Source organism: Leptonychotes weddellii, chromosome 7 (assembly GCF_054177405.1).
Source record: "Leptonychotes weddellii isolate Sample4059 chromosome 7, ASM5417740v2, whole genome shotgun sequence".
Classification (NCBI taxonomy): Eukaryota; Metazoa; Chordata; class Mammalia; order Carnivora; family Phocidae; genus Leptonychotes; species Leptonychotes weddellii.
This window is the reverse complement of record NC_138375.1, coordinates 93,284,350-93,302,720: the sequence shown is the minus strand read 5'-3', so window position 1 is coordinate 93,302,720 and position 18,371 is coordinate 93,284,350. Positions and strand designations below refer to the sequence as shown.

At 39.1% G+C, this 18,371-nt stretch overlaps 1 protein-coding gene across 9 annotated transcripts in view; it reads left to right on the top strand.

Moving 5' to 3' along the window:
- GTF2H2 (general transcription factor IIH subunit 2) overlaps window positions 1–18,371 on the top strand; it is a 39,759-nt gene that overhangs the window by 10,046 nt on the left and 11,342 nt on the right. For 4 of the 9 annotated variants that reach the window (XR_014147141.1, XR_014147140.1, XR_014147142.1 and 1 more), the window contains exons 8-16: window positions 1,473–1,578; window positions 2,788–2,878; window positions 3,047–3,134; window positions 3,758–3,865; window positions 5,108–5,171; window positions 6,932–7,035; window positions 7,592–7,694; window positions 9,532–9,571; window positions 10,412–17,424. Coding sequence is in view for 2 of the 9 variants with exons in the window: in XM_006738856.3 (XP_006738919.1) it covers window positions 1,473–1,578; window positions 2,788–2,878; window positions 3,047–3,134; window positions 3,758–3,865; window positions 5,108–5,171; window positions 6,932–7,035; window positions 7,592–7,694; window positions 9,532–9,571; window positions 10,412–10,531 (824 nt within the window). In the remaining 7 variants the exon portion in view is untranslated. Of the gene's footprint in view, window positions 1–1,472; window positions 1,579–2,787; window positions 2,879–3,046; window positions 3,135–3,757; window positions 3,866–5,107; window positions 5,172–5,724; window positions 6,380–6,931; window positions 7,062–7,591; window positions 7,695–9,531; window positions 9,572–10,411; window positions 17,948–18,371 lie in introns of those variants that run through there. The other 5 variants (XR_014147143.1, XR_014147144.1, XR_014147145.1 and 2 more) reach the window with 5 other exon arrangements.

Sequence of the window (18,371 nt, the reverse complement as noted above, 5' to 3'; positions counted from 1 at the left end):
ATGAAGAAGGTGTTGAAATAGGAGAAGATGTCAGAAGAATACCGTATGTCATTGAATCTAAGATTGCATCATTTGTAAGATACCTTTGTTTTATCAGCTATCAAGAAGGAAACACCCTAGCAGTTAAAATTTGATACAGTATCAGATGATATATATAAATTGTTCACACCAAAAAATGTATTGCTTGGTATGAGAAAATAGCAATAGACAATCTTTTCAGATGTAATTTCAGTAACAGAAGATAATACAACTGTATTTATTTGCGGAAATCTTCCTTTCTTAGGTCTTCTAAATCCCTTTTTAAATTAAAAAAATTTTTTTTTATTTTAAAGATTTTTATTTATTTAACACAGATAGAGAGCACAAGTAGGCAGAGCAGCAGGCAGAGGGAAAGGGAGAAGCAGGCTCTCCGCCAAGCAGGGAGCCCGATGTGGGGCTCGATCCCAGGACTCTGGGATCACGACCTGAGCCGGAGGCAGCCGCTTAACCGACTGAGCCACCCAGGCGCCCCTAAAGCTCTTTTTTTAATCCCCTGAAGAAAAATAGGGAATTGCAGTCATTCTTCCATCAATGAATTTTTGCTTCACTGATAATATATACCTCACTGCTCTGTTCCTTGCCTTTCTACATAAAAATAGAACCTTTTGTAGAAACACTTGAAATGGCAGTGAAACTAGCCACGAAGAGCACAAACAATGTACAGGCGCAGTTGGAACAGCACCGCAGTAGCCATGCGTAGGCTCACGTGGGAGCAGGCCGTGACGTCACGTGGGAGCAGGCCGTGACGTCACGTGGGAGCAGGCCGTGACGTCACGTGGGAGCAGGCTGTGACGTGTGACGCACAGGTGCTCCCTGGCTGCCAGTGATGGTGAGACGCGGCGTGACTTAAGAGATGTGACAATGTGAAAATGTGTGAGTCTTAAATGTAAAAAGTTTTGCACTTGAAGTTAGTAATATTTAAAATATGTGCTAATAGGGCACTTGGCAGGCTCAGTCAGTAGAGCACGCAACTCTTGGTCTCGGGGTCATGAGTTCGAGCCCCACGTTAAAAAAAAAAAATGTGGGGCGCCTGGGTGGCTCAGTAGGTTAAGCGGCGGCCTTCGGCTCAGGTCGTGATCCCGGGGTCCTGGGATTGAGTCCCACATTGGGCTCCCTGCTCAGTGGGGAGCCTGCTTCTCCCTCTGCCTCTGCCTGCCGCTCTGCCTACTTGTGCTCCCTCTCTCTCTGTCAAATAAATAAATAGAATGTTAAAAAAAAAAATGTGCTAGTTCGTAGAAGCAGATTATTTTTATTCTTTCAGTATGAAGTGAAAGTTGATATAACGCCTCTGATAAAAGTGCAACTTGCTAAAAATGTAAATCAAAGAGATTCTGTTCTTTAACAACATAGATAAGTAAATATGGGGAGAAACAAATTTCCATAATGTATATATAAAATGTTATTATAAGTAGATTATGCCATTTCTATTTTAGGAAACCCAAGGAAACATGTAACATCTTTGAAGAAAGCTGTAGATATGACCTGTCATGGAGAGCCATCCCTCTATAACTCCTTAAGCATGGCTATGCAAACTCTAAAGTTGGTATTTTACATTTTTTATTTAAATTGGTGTCCATTTTTTTTGAATGGAGATGAACACATATCAGTATGTTTCTCCATAAACTGAGCTGCAATGAAACCATTAAGAGAAATATGTAATGTCGTTTATGATGTTTAGTGTGGTGTTTGTAATTTTTATTTTACATTTGAGTTGGTAAGATAGATTCTTAGAGGTTTTAGAAAAATATAATTAAAACTGTAGCGGTATTAGTACAAAATAAAATGTTGATGAAAAAGTATTTTGTTAAAAATTAGATTGTATATGAAATTGAATGTGCATAATAACTGTGAGTTTTTTGCACATTTATTGACTTCTCTTAACTTTGTAGCACATCTGCAAATTAATAGCATACTCTTCCAGCAAGTTCAAATATGTGGAAGGTAGCTGAGACCCTAATGGAAATATTCCATTAGTGCTAGCGCATATATTTTGTCCCTGGATAGTCTGTCCTGACTTTTATAGCTTTATATAATAGATATTTTTCTAGTTTTGAAGTAGGTGAGAAGAAGCTAACACCCACATTAGAGGTAGGCACAAGAGCAGCATCCACAAATGAAACCTGAAGGCCCAGCAGTGCAGATAGAAGCAGGAAAGCTATAAATAGCTGATAAAATTGCATAGATTAAGATTGCATAGAAATCTATTTACGTAGATTTAGATAGGGGAAAATAGTTCATCATGTCCTAAAGTCCAATAAATTATCGTATAATTAAATGATACACAAAAATTAATGTTTATGAATATTATCACTCTGAATCACCATGAGGTTAAATTATAGCCTTTAAAAAAGAAGCATGTTACTATTGTCAAGACACACCTTAAAGTTGATCCATATGGTATTGTCATACTTTCCAGTGTACACGTTAGACTTTGTACAAAACGAATCTACTAGGTTGTAAGCTTCATGATGTCAGGAACCTCATTCATTCTTGCTTATTACTCTGTTCCTAGAACCTAAAAGAGTATTCAGTAAATATTTATGGAAACAATAAATGAATCAGTTTTTTGTGTAGCTAATTTTAGAAAAAGTTAACATGTTTAGAGTATACTCAATTCATTCCTTTGCAATGTTAAAACAAATGAGATATTCTATAGTCTAAATATATAAACTACATGTACTATTTTGTCTGGGTAAATTTTTTATTAATTTGTTATACCTAATGGGAATATATTTTATCTTTCTGTAGACACATGCCTGGACATACAAGTAGAGAAGTCCTAATCATCTTTAGCAGCCTCACAACTTGTGATCCGTCTAATATCTATGATCTAATCAAGGTAGAACCACTACCTTTCCTTATAATCAAAACCAGAGTTATGACTGTAAAGAGAATTCTATAGTGAATTTATTACTAGTTTTCAGAAAATTCTGTTTTTCAAACATACTAATTTTTGCATGTTTTTTTCCTTCCCCTGAAACCCTTTATTTACATGGATTTTATGAAGACCCTAAAGGCAGCTAAAATTAGAGTGTCTGTTATCGGATTATCTGCAGAGGTTCGGGTTTGCACTGTACTTGCTCGTGAAACTGGTGGTATGTATCTAGATTCTTCAGTATTTATTCATAATTACTCTGTAAGAAGTAACAATTTATTAATTAGTATGTTTTCATCTGTTTTTACGGTACTAAATTTAAATCACTTCATGTCCTGAAATCCATAATATGGATAGTCATCTTAAATGTATCATTGATTCTATAAGATATCTCAAAATGCAGGGACTTTTCAGTAGTTATGTCAGTGTTTAGAGGAAGTGTTAATAACTCTTGAAATGCTAGAAATTTCACTAGTATGTAATACTTTGTAAAGATCTTACAATTGGCTTTAATTAAATTGTAATTATAGTTATTCCCAGAGAAGTCAATTTGGGATGTCATTTAAATGAGGTTTTTGAAAAATGATAATTTAACTTAAATACTTATTTTGAAAATGTACATTTTCAGATGGCAAAACTTTTACAAAATTACATAGGAATTACAATTGAGGGGCTCCTGACTAACTCAGTCGATAGAATGTGCGACTCTTGATCTTGGGGTTGTGAGTTTGAGCCTGGGTGTAGAGATTACTTAGAATAAAATTTTTAAAAAAAAGAAAGAAAAATTACAATTGATACTTATATCTGGAAAGGTGATTTTTCTTTTACTTTTTGTCTAATTAGGCACATACCATGTTATTTTAGATGAAAGCCATTATAAAGAATTGCTGACACATCATGTTAGTCCTCCGCCTGCTAGCTCAAGTTCTGAATGTTCACTTATTCGCATGGGTAAGTGTTTATTTTGTGTTATTTTAAAGTGGATATTTAGGAGCACGTGGGTGACTCAGTCAGTTAAGCGTATGCCTTCGGCTCATGTCATGATCTTGGGGTCTTGGGATCCAGCCCCGCATCGGGCTTCCCTGCTCGGTGGGAAGTCTGCTTCTCCCTCTCCCTCTCCCTCTGCCCTTCCTGCTGTTGCTCTTTCTGTCTCTCTCTCAAATAAGTAAAACCTTTAAAAAATAATAAAAATAAAATAGATACTTATTTATTTTTAAAGATTTATTTGAGGGGTGCCTGGGTGGCTCAGTCATTAAGCGTCTGCCTTCGGCTCGGGTCATGATCCCAGGGTCCTGGGATCGAGCCCCGCATCGGGCTCCCTGCTCAGTGGGGAGCCTGCTTCTCCCTCTCCCACTCCCCCTGCTTGTGTTCCCTCTCTCTCTGTGTCTCTCTCTATCAAATAAATAAATAAAATCTTAAAAAAAAAAAAAAGATTTATTTGAGAGAGGGAGTGTGCGCACCAACCTTAGGGAGGGACAGAGAGAGACGGAGAGAGAATCTCAAGCAGACTCCATGCTGAGCGTGGAGCCCTGTGTGGGGCTTGATCTCATGACCCTGAGATCATGACCTGAGCCGAAATAAAGAGTTGCATGCTTAAAAAAAAAAAAAAAAAAAAGAGTTGCATGCTTAACCAACTGAGCCATCCACGCACCCCTACTTATTTGTTTTGCTATATAGATAGACTTAAAATTTTTATGTAGTGAAATCTTTTTTTTTTTTTTTTATTGTTTTTGCTTTTCTTGGACGTGTTGTCAGAATTTGAAAAATATGTATGGAAAACAAACTATGGGTTTAGGCATTCCAAAATTTTAAGCATAGAAGTATATTCTTATATAAAATGAAAGTGGACAACTATGTAATAGATTACTCCAATGTATCAGAAGTATTTAAAAATTACAAACATTTTATTTTTAAAAAGCAGTGTGTGTTGTATTAAATTAGATAGTTATAAACTTAAGAATCTGCAACCATATGTATGGACAGATCTTTCCCCCACATTCTCCACTTTTAATTTTTCTCATAACCTGGAATTACAGTCAGCCTGACCATACTGTAGTAAACAAATCTGAAAGGCAGGAGAGAGAACTTTTGTACAACTTTGTGGGCTTTCTGGTAGGAACATTTTTAGGTTCCTAATCCAACAATTTTGCTATTTGCTTGAAAAAAGAAAGTAACACATTTTCTTCTATGAAGGATTTCCCCAGCATACCATTGCTTCTCTGTCTGATCAAGATGCAAAACCCTCTTTCAGCATGGCGTAAGTAAAAACCTTGAAACTCTCAGTGATTATGTTTGACATTTTTAATTCTTTCCTATAAGTTATAAATTAAAAAATATAAACTGAGTTATATGGGCTTGGGGTGTAATGGCTTTTGTAAAAAGGTTGCCTTCTATATAGCTGTAACAAGGAGTGAGGACTATCTCCGTTTACTCCTGTGTAGTAATCCTCAGGATCTGTTACTAAGTAAAACAGCAAAGTAGAGAAAAGTGTATTGTATGCTGCCACTCATCTAAGAAGAGGGTGGAGATTTGACTGGATATACATACTTGTTTATATTAATGATAAAAATAGTAATGGAAATAAAAAGTAAAAACTGAAAAAATGTTTACTTGGGCAGTACGTGGAGAAAGGCAAAGGGATGGCTCCTAGACCTTTCTGAACATACCTTGCTTTAACTTTAGAGCTTTATAGTTTACATAATTATAAAACAAAATTAAAGAAAGTAATTCTTAAAAATCACAAATAAGAGTTGTGTCTCCAGCTATAAAGGTACCATAGGGACTGAATGTACTGTCCTCCCTCTTACCAGAAAACCAGACAAAATATATGAAACAATGATTTTCAGATGTGGACAACAGGCAGTGCAGGTAATGATCCCTGAAGGCAGGGAAACAAATGAGGTGGGCCCTGTGAGTGTGGCTTACTGCCTCGAGAGAATTTCCAGGCTGCAGTGCAGGGAGGGAAAACCCAACCAGAGCCTGGAGGTCTTGGTCAGGTGAAGAAACCAAGTTCAGAGTTTGGGGAGGCTGAAATGGCTGTAGTTTTCCACGCACAGTGCTAGAAAGTAAAGAGCTGTACAGAAAGCTCTCAAGATTGCAGAGACTTCCCCATGAGTCATCAGCTGAGTTATGATCATCACATTTGTGTGGGAGCTACTAGAGACCAAGGAAAGAACCCCTGAATAGGAGCAGGCAGCATATCCCTGGAGCTCACATGGGGCAGGGAACAGTTCATGGTCCTACCAGTCAGTGTGGAGGGATATCTTAACAGTGGGCATTGAACACAGTCCACAGTAATGGAACCAAATTAACCCTAGACTAACAGCTGTTCTGGATAGCCTAATGAACTCTAAAGCAAGTTTTGAACAGATCAAACTATTTCCAAGTTACTTAACTATATTCTAGAAGAAGCCCCAACATATTTAAGGGAATACCAAAAAATCCAGCACCTAAAACAAAGAAAAATCATAATGTCTGGCAGCAAATCAAAAATGACCAGGCATGCAACGAAGTAGGAAAATATGACCCATAATAAGGAGAGAATCATAGAACAGAAACATACTCAGAAACAACACAGTTGATGGAATTAGGCAAAGTATTAAAACAGCTATTACAAAAAAGACCCAAATCAAAGTTCTAGAGACAAATACAGTATCTGAAATGAAAAATATACTGGATGGGACTAACAGCAGATGAGTCCCTGAAGAAAAGATGAGTGAATTTAAGGACATTAGTGCAATTTGGGCCCCTGGCTCGCTCAGTAGGAAGAGCATGCAACTCTTGATCTCGGGGTTGTGAGTTCGGGCCCCACATTGGGTGTGAGATTACTTAAAAAAAAAAAAAAAAAAAATTAATACACACTATTCAAAACAAATGCAGAGAGAAAAGAAGAATGAACCTCGCTTAAATGAACTATGAAACAGCTTCAAGATTTTAAAATCAAGGTAGCATACTTTGTTTTGCTATAACCATTCCCATCTTTATATATCACTTTAAAAGTACTGTTTCCTCCCACAGGCACTTGGATAGCAACACTGAGCCAGGACTTACATTAGGAGGGTATTTCTGCCCACAGTGTCGGGCAAAGTACTGTGAGCTTCCAGTTGAATGTAAAATCTGTGGTGAGAAACCAACTGTTCTTTATCTAGTAAATTAATCTTGAATAACTTCTTACCTATATTGCTAATAAAGTAAATGTAAATGTTAAGCTCTGCCTATATTTATGAATTTAATCTGTGAGAATAGGAAAGGATTATTTTTTTTATTGAGTACCCAGTACTCCATTTCTAAGAATAAACATGGCATTCTAGAACAGTTTTCTGATTCTCCCTCTGAAATGAGTATGTTCTTTAAAGGCTTTGCTGTAGATCTAGTAGACATTTTTGTAGCTCTTAACGTTCATAAAATATATATAAGGACAATGAGGAATTAAAGTGATAGAATTGTAGAATTTTGTTTCATTTTTAAGTAAGCAAACGGCCAAGAGAGGTCACACAATTAGTGACAGAAGTAAGACTCCATCCTGGAATCTCCTTTTTAAGGTGATATGTAAATGAAGAAATCAATACCAGCAGTCCTAAAAAAACCTTGAAAATATTTAGCCTATTATTTGACTTGTCAGCCATTGTCTTAATGAGGTTTGGGCTATTAAACATGATTCTCTGCTTTATTTGTTAGGTCTTACTTTGGTGTCTGCTCCGCATTTGGCACGGTCTTACCATCATTTATTTCCTTTGGATGCTTTTCGAGAACTTCCTCTAGAAGAACATAATGGAGAAAAGTATATGAGTTTTGATTAATTCATATCTGTTATATGTGGTAGAATAATGTTTGAATGTGTTGTTACTACATTAAAAAAGATAGTCATATTAACTTGGGCAAGATTACTTGTAATTTGGAAAATGAGATGGTAGAATGCCTTGGTTGTGACTGAAGTGACTCATTATTAAACAGATCTGGATCTCCAGAAATCTATTAATTTCCCTAAGCCCATCTCTGTATAGTAAGCGTAGTCAAATACTGATAAATCAGCTCTTTAAAACAACAAAACAGTCCTGGTTTGCAACCTTACCTGATTTCTGTGGTGTAAGACCAGAGGATTTATCCAGAAGGTCTAGTATTAGAATAGTTAGAGAAACAGAGAAAAGATCAAACAAAGAGTAGGTAAGAAATAGTTAAGGATATTGTCTACTGTTGAAGGACAGAACTTTATAGACTGAAAGGAACTGTCAGGTGCCTAACATAGGGAAAATAGACCCACACTAAAGTGTATCATTGTGAAATTTTAGAATAGGCAGCAAAAAACTAAACATTTCTGGAGAGGGAAAATTAGGTCACATAATCTGGAATTAAAATTGTTTTGTGTCTCAGCAATACTGGCTACTGCCAGGAAGTGATTTCCTTCAGTTATTACCAACTTAAATTACATACCTAGCAAACCTATCAGTTAAGTCAATGAAGCCATTTTCAGATTTACAAGGCCTCAAAAAGAGACTCTGGGGAAGCTGTGGAAGAGATGATTCAAAGGACCTGAGAAAGAGAATGACTGGAAGAGAATAGGAATATTGATCTAGTTCAAACGTGGCTTAAGAAAGCCCTAGGATGATGATAAGGGGAGATTCCAGAATAAGACTTTTGTGTCAGATGCGGAGAATAGTCCAGTTTGGAGAAGGTCAGAATGCTGCAGAAGAGATGTCACCAAGAGGGTGAAAACTAGAACTCTTGATGTGGGTGACCATAGGGACGACATTTAGATTTCTCAGGGAAAGGTTGAGGCTGAGTTGGGGTAATTTTATAGAAAACTAAGCTTGTGGACAACAGTATAGTTATTAACTCCAGGAAAAAAATATTTTGAAGAGAAGAAGAATTGTATTACATGGCTCAGCTGAATATGTTTTTATAGTCATAATAAACTAAACATTTAATATTTTTCTATTCAAAATGATTTTAGTACACAGAAAGAATTGAGAATGGCGTTAGTTATGTGTGTGTACATGCTGTTGGATCAAGAGGTTTGAAAGAGAATTAAATTCTGATCTTCCTTAGTTGGAGGTTTATAGCCAATGCCAGAAAAACACAAGAAATAGCACTGTAACAGTTAAAAGTTTTGAAAGTGTTCGGGGAGCTGGAAATGAAGTGGGGTTGGTAAGGAGAAGGCCGCTATTTTTTGTAGTAAGTCTTGAGAACTTTTAACTCTTTAAACCATTCCTTGAAAATTAAGCCCTCAGGTAACCACACATAAATTAACTTCTCTTCTGTCCATCTAGAATTATACCAGCTACCTGCTGTTCTCAGGAGAGTTGAATAGTCACTCAGATTATTTTCTGTAGGGCTTAATTCCCTCACAGAATCCCAGTAGGGAAATCATGCTCCTATTTAACCTTGATGAAAATAAAATTAAAAAAAAATTTTAAAGTAGGATTTTGCTTTGTGAGATGATCTTGGGATATACTATAGAATTTTTTTAAGTTATTGGTATTCTTAATTCTGTTTTTCTCATAAAAGTCATGTGTGAAGATAATTACTTATTAATTACAGGATTCTTGTTATTGAGATTTTGCCGAGCTATTTTAAGGAGTGAATTCCTAACAAAATGATTCTTAAACTTTCTTTTTCAGATTTTGTTATGGATGTCAGGGGGAATTGAAAGACCAACATGTAAGTTCGTGTGCTTTCTAAATATTAAGTATTGGGACACCTGGGTGGCTTTGGTTAAGCTTTGTTTAAGCATCTGCCTTCAGCTCAGGTCATGATCCTGGGGTCCTGGGATCGAGTCCCATGTCGCGCTCCCTGCTCAGCGGGGAGCCTGCTTCTCCCTCTCCCTCTGCCTCTCCCCCTGCTTGTGTGCTCTCTCCTGACAAATAAATAAGTAAAATATTTTACAAAAAAAGATAAATAAATATTAAGTATTATACAAGAAATATTGAGGAAATAGCATTAGAAGTTTTCAGTACATTACTGAAAACCAGGCTCATATCGGGTTATTCCTCAGAAGTATGATAACAGTAAGTAGAGATAAAATGGATTTTTTCTTTTTGTCTTAAATGTGTCTTTTTCCATATTCTTTAATAGTTAAATAAAAGGGGAATATAACTTGTACAGCTGTGAGGTCATTCCCTAGCAATAACTAAATCTGTGTTAAAGATTTATGTTTTTCTTTTTAATCAAATCAGAGGAACGAATAAGCATTTGAAACTAGTACTAATTTCAAGCTTATGTGTCTTCCCCGGATAATTACTTAAAACAAAGTAATTAAGGATGTTTTACAATACAAGAGACGTTAAGGTGTCAAAGTAATTTTCTCATTTGTAAGGGATAGTTTTTTTGGTAAAATAGTCACCTTAGATTTGAGAATAAATAGTACATTGGAAGTAATAAAGTAGGTAAATGGGTGGGGAAAATTGATCGATAAAAGAGCAAAGCAATTTGAATGTCTTCTAGCTGTGCTGTACTTCTGGAAACTACTTTCTAAATTTTCTTTTCTTCTTTTCACTGCAGGTCTATGTTTGTGCTGTGTGCCAAAATGTTTTCTGTGTGGACTGTGATGTTTTTGTTCACGACTCTCTTCACTGTTGTCCTGGCTGTATTCATAAGATTCCAACTTCTTCAAGTATTTGATTCCAACATATAGTACACATTGTATGTGTTAAAAGGACATTTGCAAGTGTTAATAAAGCGATTCTTCAGAAGAAGCTCCAATTAAGATATGAAGACCAGTTTGAAAGGAAAATCTGATTTAAGAAACTTTTTGCTAAGAAAATGTAGGATTGGGGCACCTGGCTCAGTCATTCGGAAGAGCATGAGACTCTTGATCTCAGGGTTATGAGTTCGAGCCCTACGATGGATTGCTACAAGGTAAAATAAACTTAAAAAAAAGGGAGAGGTGAGGGGGAAAAAAGAAAATGTAGGATTTTATTAAATTTTAAAATTTGTGTCCTGTCACAGAAATGCCCAGAATGTAATACTAGTTCACTCGGTTAATTTTGTTTTCTATTATTTTGTTATAATGTTTTCAAAGTCATCACACATTATTGTATTTAAGTTACTTATGATTAAATTGTGGTAATTTCATTGCTTTATAATTAAAGTAAATACAGAATCTCTAATTTACTTTTATTCAATTTTAGTGTGAACAGAAAATTAAGTATAAATGTGAATTCAGAGGCACCTGGGTGGCACAGCTGGTTAAGCATCTGCCTTCGATTCAGGTCTTGATCCCAGGGTCCTGGGATCGAGTCCTACATCGGGCTCCCTGCTCAGTGGGGAGTCTGCTTCTCCCTGTGCCTTTCTCCCCCACAAGCACACTGCTTGTGCTCTGTGCTCTGTCTCGTGCTCTCTCTCAAATAAATATTTAAAAAAAAAAGCCTAAGTAGATTTTATTGTAATGTTTAAGAAAGTACCATGTACTGAGTTCCTCCTAAGTCCATACCAAGCATGTACGTCGGGTATCACCTTATCTGTCATGTGCCAGGCAGGTTATGCATAGACGGGAAATCCCAGGAGAGATTTGGACACCTTAAAACTGAGGACTCTGGCTGTCCACAGGATGGTGGCCCTGAAGAAATAAATGAGTCACCTGATAGTTAATTTGCTCATGTGAGGAGAGAACAGTGGCTAGAATGGTCACCTTCCTGTTAGTATTGGAACGGACTAACCTAGCCTCTTGACTCCCAGACCACTTGTTACTACAATACGACTAGAAAGGACCCTTATATTTGAAATAGAGGAATTTTTTTTTAAAAGTTAATTTAAAAATTGTTTCACTTTTGTGGATAGGAGTATGTTTTGTAAATGGTGTTCAATATACCCTTCAAAATTTCAAAATTGATTTCCATTTTAAGTTTATTTATGTAAGTAATTTCTACACTCAATGTGGGGTCTGAACTCACAGCCCCGAGATCAAGAGGCAGGTGTCCCATTAATTTCCATTTTTAAGAAGTTGTGTTTTGTTCAGCAGATGAAATACAAGTATCTCTGCTTCTTGAAAGTTTGCATTTAAGCCACTTCTATGAAAGACCTACATTGGTACCTGTTTTATCTAACCTAAAGAAGTCTGGGAGCACCTGGGGGGTTCAGCGGCTAAGCGTCTGATTTCAGCTCAGGTCATGATCTCAGGGTCTTGAGATCCAGCCCTGAGTCAGGTTCTGTGCAGAGCTGAGCAGGGAATCTGCTTCTTTCTCTCTGTCTCTCTCTTTCTCTCCCCGCCCCTCTCCCTGCTTGTGTGCGCTCTCTCAAATAAATAAATCTAAAAAAAGAAATCCGGAGAGGATTTTCACTTTTATAAAAAAAAACAAAAAGCAAAAATAGTGCTCAGCATTTGGTTTGCAGCAAGCCCTTCTAGTGCAGGCCCCTCTCTGGGGCCATGAGAGCAGCACCACCAGGCTCCTTCCTGGGAACTACACTCAGCATCTCAGCATCAAGCTGCCAGGGCTTTGAGCTGTCTGTGAGCATTGGTGCTTAATCTTCATTCATCTGGTGCATTAGTTAGCAAGATGTGTCCTAAGTATCAGAAAAACCTAACAGAGGTTATCTTTGGGGTCTGGGAAAGCTCAAAAAGTTTTCCATATTAATTAATGATAATAGACTCTTTGCTTTATGAAAATGGGAACGCTCTACTTTGGAGTAGCAGAGGAAACCTGTATAGTACTATTTTATATAATTTCCTTTACTCCCAGTAACTTATGTGTAACTGATGTAGGAAAGATGTTGGGGTTCAGAGCTGATGACCAAGAAAGAATTCTTGAGATCTCTTTGGTGCAGAAAGATGTTTTTATTAGAGCACGGGGACAGGACCTGTGGGCAGAAGGAGCTGCACTGGGGTCACGAGGAGTGGCCCATTTATATACTTTCAAGTTGGGAGGGAGTTTGGGATAGTGTAAGCGTCCCAGGTATTTTGGAAATAAATAAATAAAATCTTAAAAAAAAAAAAAGAAACAAGGTTTCCAGGACATTGAGGGGGCTAGCTGTTGTTAGGAAAAGGTCATTTATTACTGTTGAGTAAAAACTCCATCATAAGACCCTTCAGATGTATATCAGTGGGTCATATTCTTGGGGAATGATTGCTAACATATCTTAGGAGGTAGAGATAAAGGTAGTTTCCAGAGGAATTTCTATATGTTCAAGTAGACTTACAGGATCCAGGAGGTTCGGGCTAAGATTGCCTTTGCCCTTAGCAAAGTATTAACATCGAGGCAGCTGAGTCCCTAGAGGAATGTCGCTCTACCTGTTTCAAGGACTTGACAGTGGGCTGTAGGAGGTAAGGAAATTTAATTTTTCTTTTTGCCTTAGTTTCTCACATCATAACCACAGGAACTGGATTTAGTAACCATAGTTAAACAAATAAACAACACATCCAGCCTATATATATCGGTAAGTCAGAATCTCTTTGATTGTATTCTATATTTGCTTCAAAGGAAAAGATAATCCGAAGATTGAATTTTTAAATTATTATACATGTTGTCACTAATAGAAATAAGGAAGAATTCCCTCCCCCTCCTGCGTGTCTTCTTGGAGTAGCTTGGGGTTTTTAGGCTTCCTGTTTATGTTGTGTGCGCCGTGCCCTCACTATGGAGTTGTCTGTAACCTGAGCCACGGGAGAACCTGTACGCAGCCAAGAGCCACAGCTGTCCCCGCTGACTCAACACTGGAGCGTGCACGTCTTGAGAAATAAACCAACGACTGAGTACACACTGGGGGAAGAAAAAGAAGGAAGAATTATATGAAAATAATGATGAGTCTCATAAATAAGTGCTGAGGTAAAATTTGACAGTTTATTGAAGCATGATAAATTTCATCATTTTTAGATGTACAATCCAGTAAGTTTTAACAAATGTTTATTGTGTAATCATCACCACAATAAAAGATGTAGGACCTCTCTACGTAGCACTGAGGTAAATTTTAATTACATTTACTAATTACAGATCTGAATTTCTTCAAAGGAAGAAATCCTTAGAGGAAATTGCACAGTATATTCACAGCTACGAGGGATTTGTTGGTGTCGTGGTAATTTATAACAGCAAATGCTTTCTCAGGTTGGCTTTTGATGACGTGCTAATGATGAGGGAGCAGAAGGCGAGCTGAAGACAAAGCACAAGCTGACACCCTGCAACCTCCCCCCACCCCCACTCCTGGATGGGACGTGCGTGACTTTCTTCCAGGAATCTCCCAACTATCTTAACTGTTAATGCCTTGCTAGAGGGGAAAATAACCTGAACTTGACAAAGGCAAGGCCCCCAGTATCTTATAGGTCGGTCCTCTTAAGCATATGAAAGTTCTTTTGAAACCTCCCTTTTCCTTACTTCCCCCAACTCCCGAGTATATCATCAGCCACCCCTCACAACCCCGATGGAGCAGCTCTTTCTGCCCACAGGTCCTGTCCCCGTGCTTTCATAAGCCCCCAGTCTGCACCAAAGACGTCTCAAGAATTCTGTCTTGGTCGTCAGCTCTGGACTCCACCCCACGAAACATCACCTACATTCCCAAACCACATCACCTTTACCCCCTCCCTACTCACGGGACAGGACCTGTGGGCAAAAAGAGCTATACTGGGATTGTGAGGAGTGACTGATGGTATCCTTAATTAGTGGGGGTTAGGGAGAGTGCAAGTCTCCAAGGAATCTGGAAGGAAGGCTTTCAGGACCTCGAGGGGCTGCTGCTGCCAAGGTAAGGTTACTTTTAAACATTAAGGCGCTGAGGCGGCCATGGGTTCCTTGAGGAAGGTCACACTGCGGGTTTCAGGTATCTCTCAGTGGGCTGCAAGCTATAAGGAGATTTTAATTTAAGCTGCATTTCTTTTGCCTTTGTTTCCCACATGGACATTGTCTTGCTGAACTAGAGCCAGTATTCCCTCTTTGAGGCCACTTCCCCTAGCCTTCCTTGGCTGCCCCCACCTAAAGGCCTGCATAACGTTCAGATCAGGCACCAGCACCCCCAGCCGGCCTCCCAGCTGCTGCCGCCTGGTGGGTTACTTTGTACTCTGTTAGTAAGGGGTCCCTAGTGGCAAGTGACCGAAAACCCATCCCAAATTGGCTGAAGCAAAAAGAGAACTGATTGGCTAAGAGGACTCAATATTCTGAGAACCTTGGGGCGCCTGGGTGGCTCAGTCGTTAAGCGTCTGCCTTCGGCTCAGGTCATGAGGGATCAAGCCCCATGTCGGGCTCCCTGCTCAGTGGGGAGCCTGCTTCTCCCTCTCCCACTCCCCCTGCTTGTGTTCCCTCTCTCGCTGTGTCTCTGTCAGATAAATAAATAAAATCTTAAAAAAAAAATGAGAACCCTGAAAAGAATATGACCTGAAAGTGGGAGAGGAGTGTTTGCTCAGAAATCTGGTGTTCCTACCAGAAGGATCGCTTGCTTAACACCTACCCACCCTTCTGAATCCATTTTCCTCCCCGTAGCTTATACTTCCTCATTAGTCAAAGTATAGCTGTGAAATGTAAATATAATTCAGATTTTGAACTGGATCTCTGGAAGACATGACCCTGAGAAGGCTCTTTGTTGGCTCAAACATTCACAGGTGTTCTGGGTTTTTTTTTGCAATGCATTAAAAAATTCCATTAATAGAAATGAAAATTAAAGGAATGATTGTCCAAATACCATGCCCCTCAATCCGATGCAACTCTATATTGGGGGTGGGGCAAGTTCTAGCAACTATTATTCATAGATCAGTGTATACTCTAAGTCAAACAGTTGATAACTTGAATTTTAATTTTCTTCAGGGAGAACATTTTGTAAATTCCTGGGTCAGGAGTGAGTTACCTCTCGCATCAGGTGTAAAGACTCCAGCATATTCCAAAGGCTTTGCTTATTTCTTCCTTTGCCTTTTTTTTTTTTTTTCATTCTTTCATTCTCCTCCTCATTTTAAAGTGTCATAATCCATTTTAAAACCTATTTTCCTAAGAGATTTCTATTCTTCTGGAGTGCCTTAGTTTTTTTTAGCATAAATGAGCATAGGGAAATATGACAGGGTTGGGTCATTGACTGTTTCCTTAAAACAATCAAAATTTCTGATTAGTTTTAAATATGTTCTTAAAAGAAATCAGTGTTAAGTAATTGGGTGTGAGATAATAGAAAAATACAGATTTCACCCCCCCCCACCCCCCTGGTACCTAGCTCTGGATACCCTTGTGAATCCCTAAGTGGTAAGAGCACTAAGAGCACCTTTTGTTCTAATGAGGTGGGTGGCTCCTGGATGGGGGCTGCTTCCTAGAAAGGTCAAGGCATGATTAGAAGGTTGGAATTTTCAGCCCCGCCTCCCATTCTCCAGAGGAGGGGGCTGGAAATGGAATTAATGATTAATCAAGCCAACCTGAGGAAGCCTCCATAAATATCCCAATAGTATAGTGTGCAGGGAGCTTCCAGGTGAGAGAACACATCCACAATGGGAGGGTGACACACCCAACTCCTTGAGGATGGAAGCTTCTGTACTCAGGACCACCCCCCCGCAACCCAGACTTGGCCTGTGGATCTCTTCATCTGACTGTTCATCTGTATCATTTATCATACCTTCTAATAAACTGGTAAGTGTTTCCCTGAGTTCTGTGAACCACTCTAGCAAATGCAGTGGGCTAGGAGCAGTCTTGTGGGGTTGAGCTCTTAACTCTGGGGTCTTGACACTGTCTCTGGGGAGTGTTAGAACGGAGTTGAATTGTAGTACACCCAGCTGCTGTCCGAGAATTGCTGCTGGGAGGCAGGGGTAGGACCCCCCACACATCTGGTCTCAGCAGTGTTGTGCGTGTGGTAATTGTGTGAGTAAAGGAGACACAAGGGAAAAGAGTACTACTCAGTAATTAAAAATGAAGTGAATAGCGGGATCCTGGGGTTAAAGGTGGAACAGTGAAGCAAGCTTTCATCTTAAAGAAATGTCCAGAACTAAATTAACGTTGTTTAGTTTTCAAGTCTTCACAGTGTACAGAAGATAGGAATCCAACCCCAGGGCAAGCCCAAGGTGGGAAGTCTAATGGAGACTACCTCAGAGAGTGGCTACCCCAAAGGGCAAAAAATGAACCTGCCTGTTCTTAAGGGAGAGAACAAGGAAAATTTGATTTTCTCAAATCTTGACACTACCTTGGGGAGAAAGAGAATCTCCTCTAGCATTAATCTTGTTTTATTCTGATGCTAGATGATGAAGAGATCATTTTCAAATATTTTATTATAGAAAAATTTGAATCCACACAGAAATAAGACTGTAGCATACAGCCACCATGTATCTACCACTGCTTCAACAAGTAACGTGTAGTCTTGCTTCATCATAACCTTCCATCTTTTCCAAGCCCTCCTCCAATCACATTGAAACAAATGCTGTACATCCACATTCCATGTGTATATACGAGGGATACTTTGAACACCAATACTGGACATACAACGCTGGCTGGTCTCACGGTATGCTTTTTTTTCAAGCTTACAGCAGTGCCACCATCTTTGCTAATGAAGAGCTATGACTGGACTCAAGCGCTGGCCCCTTGCTTCCCCTGCAGGAGCTGCAGCTCTGGCGAGACCTGGTATTTTCTGCACAGGTGAGTCGGGGTTTCCATCAAGCTCTGGCCTTGCTCTTTCTTGAGCCCACTTAAACCCCACATACACTTTATGGTCCTGGTCTTGTTTATTGTAGTATCCTCATCTGTACTTAGTACATGATAGGTGCTTAATAGGTATTTGTAGAACTTATTTTCTTATTTATGATGAGCAATTCCTGTTGAAAAACCGTTTTCGGGCACCTGGGTGGCTCAGTCGTTAAGCGTCTGCCTTCAGCTCAGATCATGATCCCGGGGTCCTGGGATCAAGCCCCACATCGGGCTCCCTGCTCCGCGGGAAGCCTGCTTCTCCCTCTCCCACTCCCCCTGCTTGTATTCCCTCTCTTGCTGTGTCTCTCTCTGTCAAATAAATAAATAAAATCTTAAAAAAAAAACAACAAAAAACCGTTTTCTATCACATGACCACATACTGCTAAAATAAACAAGGCGCTGGTGTTCATTACCATTAATTCAGAAAGTTCACAATGGTTCTGAAGGTCTGGAATCACTTCTGCAAAGGATTTCATATTTTGGAGAAACTGACAAGCACAAAGTTAAAAGTTATAAAAATAGTTGTATGCGATTAAGTGCATTTGCATTAGGTTTTCAAACCCCACATACACTTTATGGTCCTGGACCTGTATTTATCTAGACTCAACAATCTCCACTTTTTTTTAAAGATTTTATTTATTGGGGCACCTGGGTGGCTCAGTTAAGTGTATGCCTTGGGCTCAGGTCATGATCCCAGGATCCTGGGACTGAGTCCCACATCGGGCTCCTTGCTCAGCAGGGAGCCTGCTTATTTGAGAGAGAGAGAGAGAGCACAAGCCGGGAGAGGGGCAAAGGGAGAGAAAGAAGCAGGCTCCCTGCTGAGCAGGGCCCGCTGAGCAGGGAGCCCGACGAGGGGCTCAATCCCCGGGACGCCAGGATCATGACCTGAGCCAAAGGCA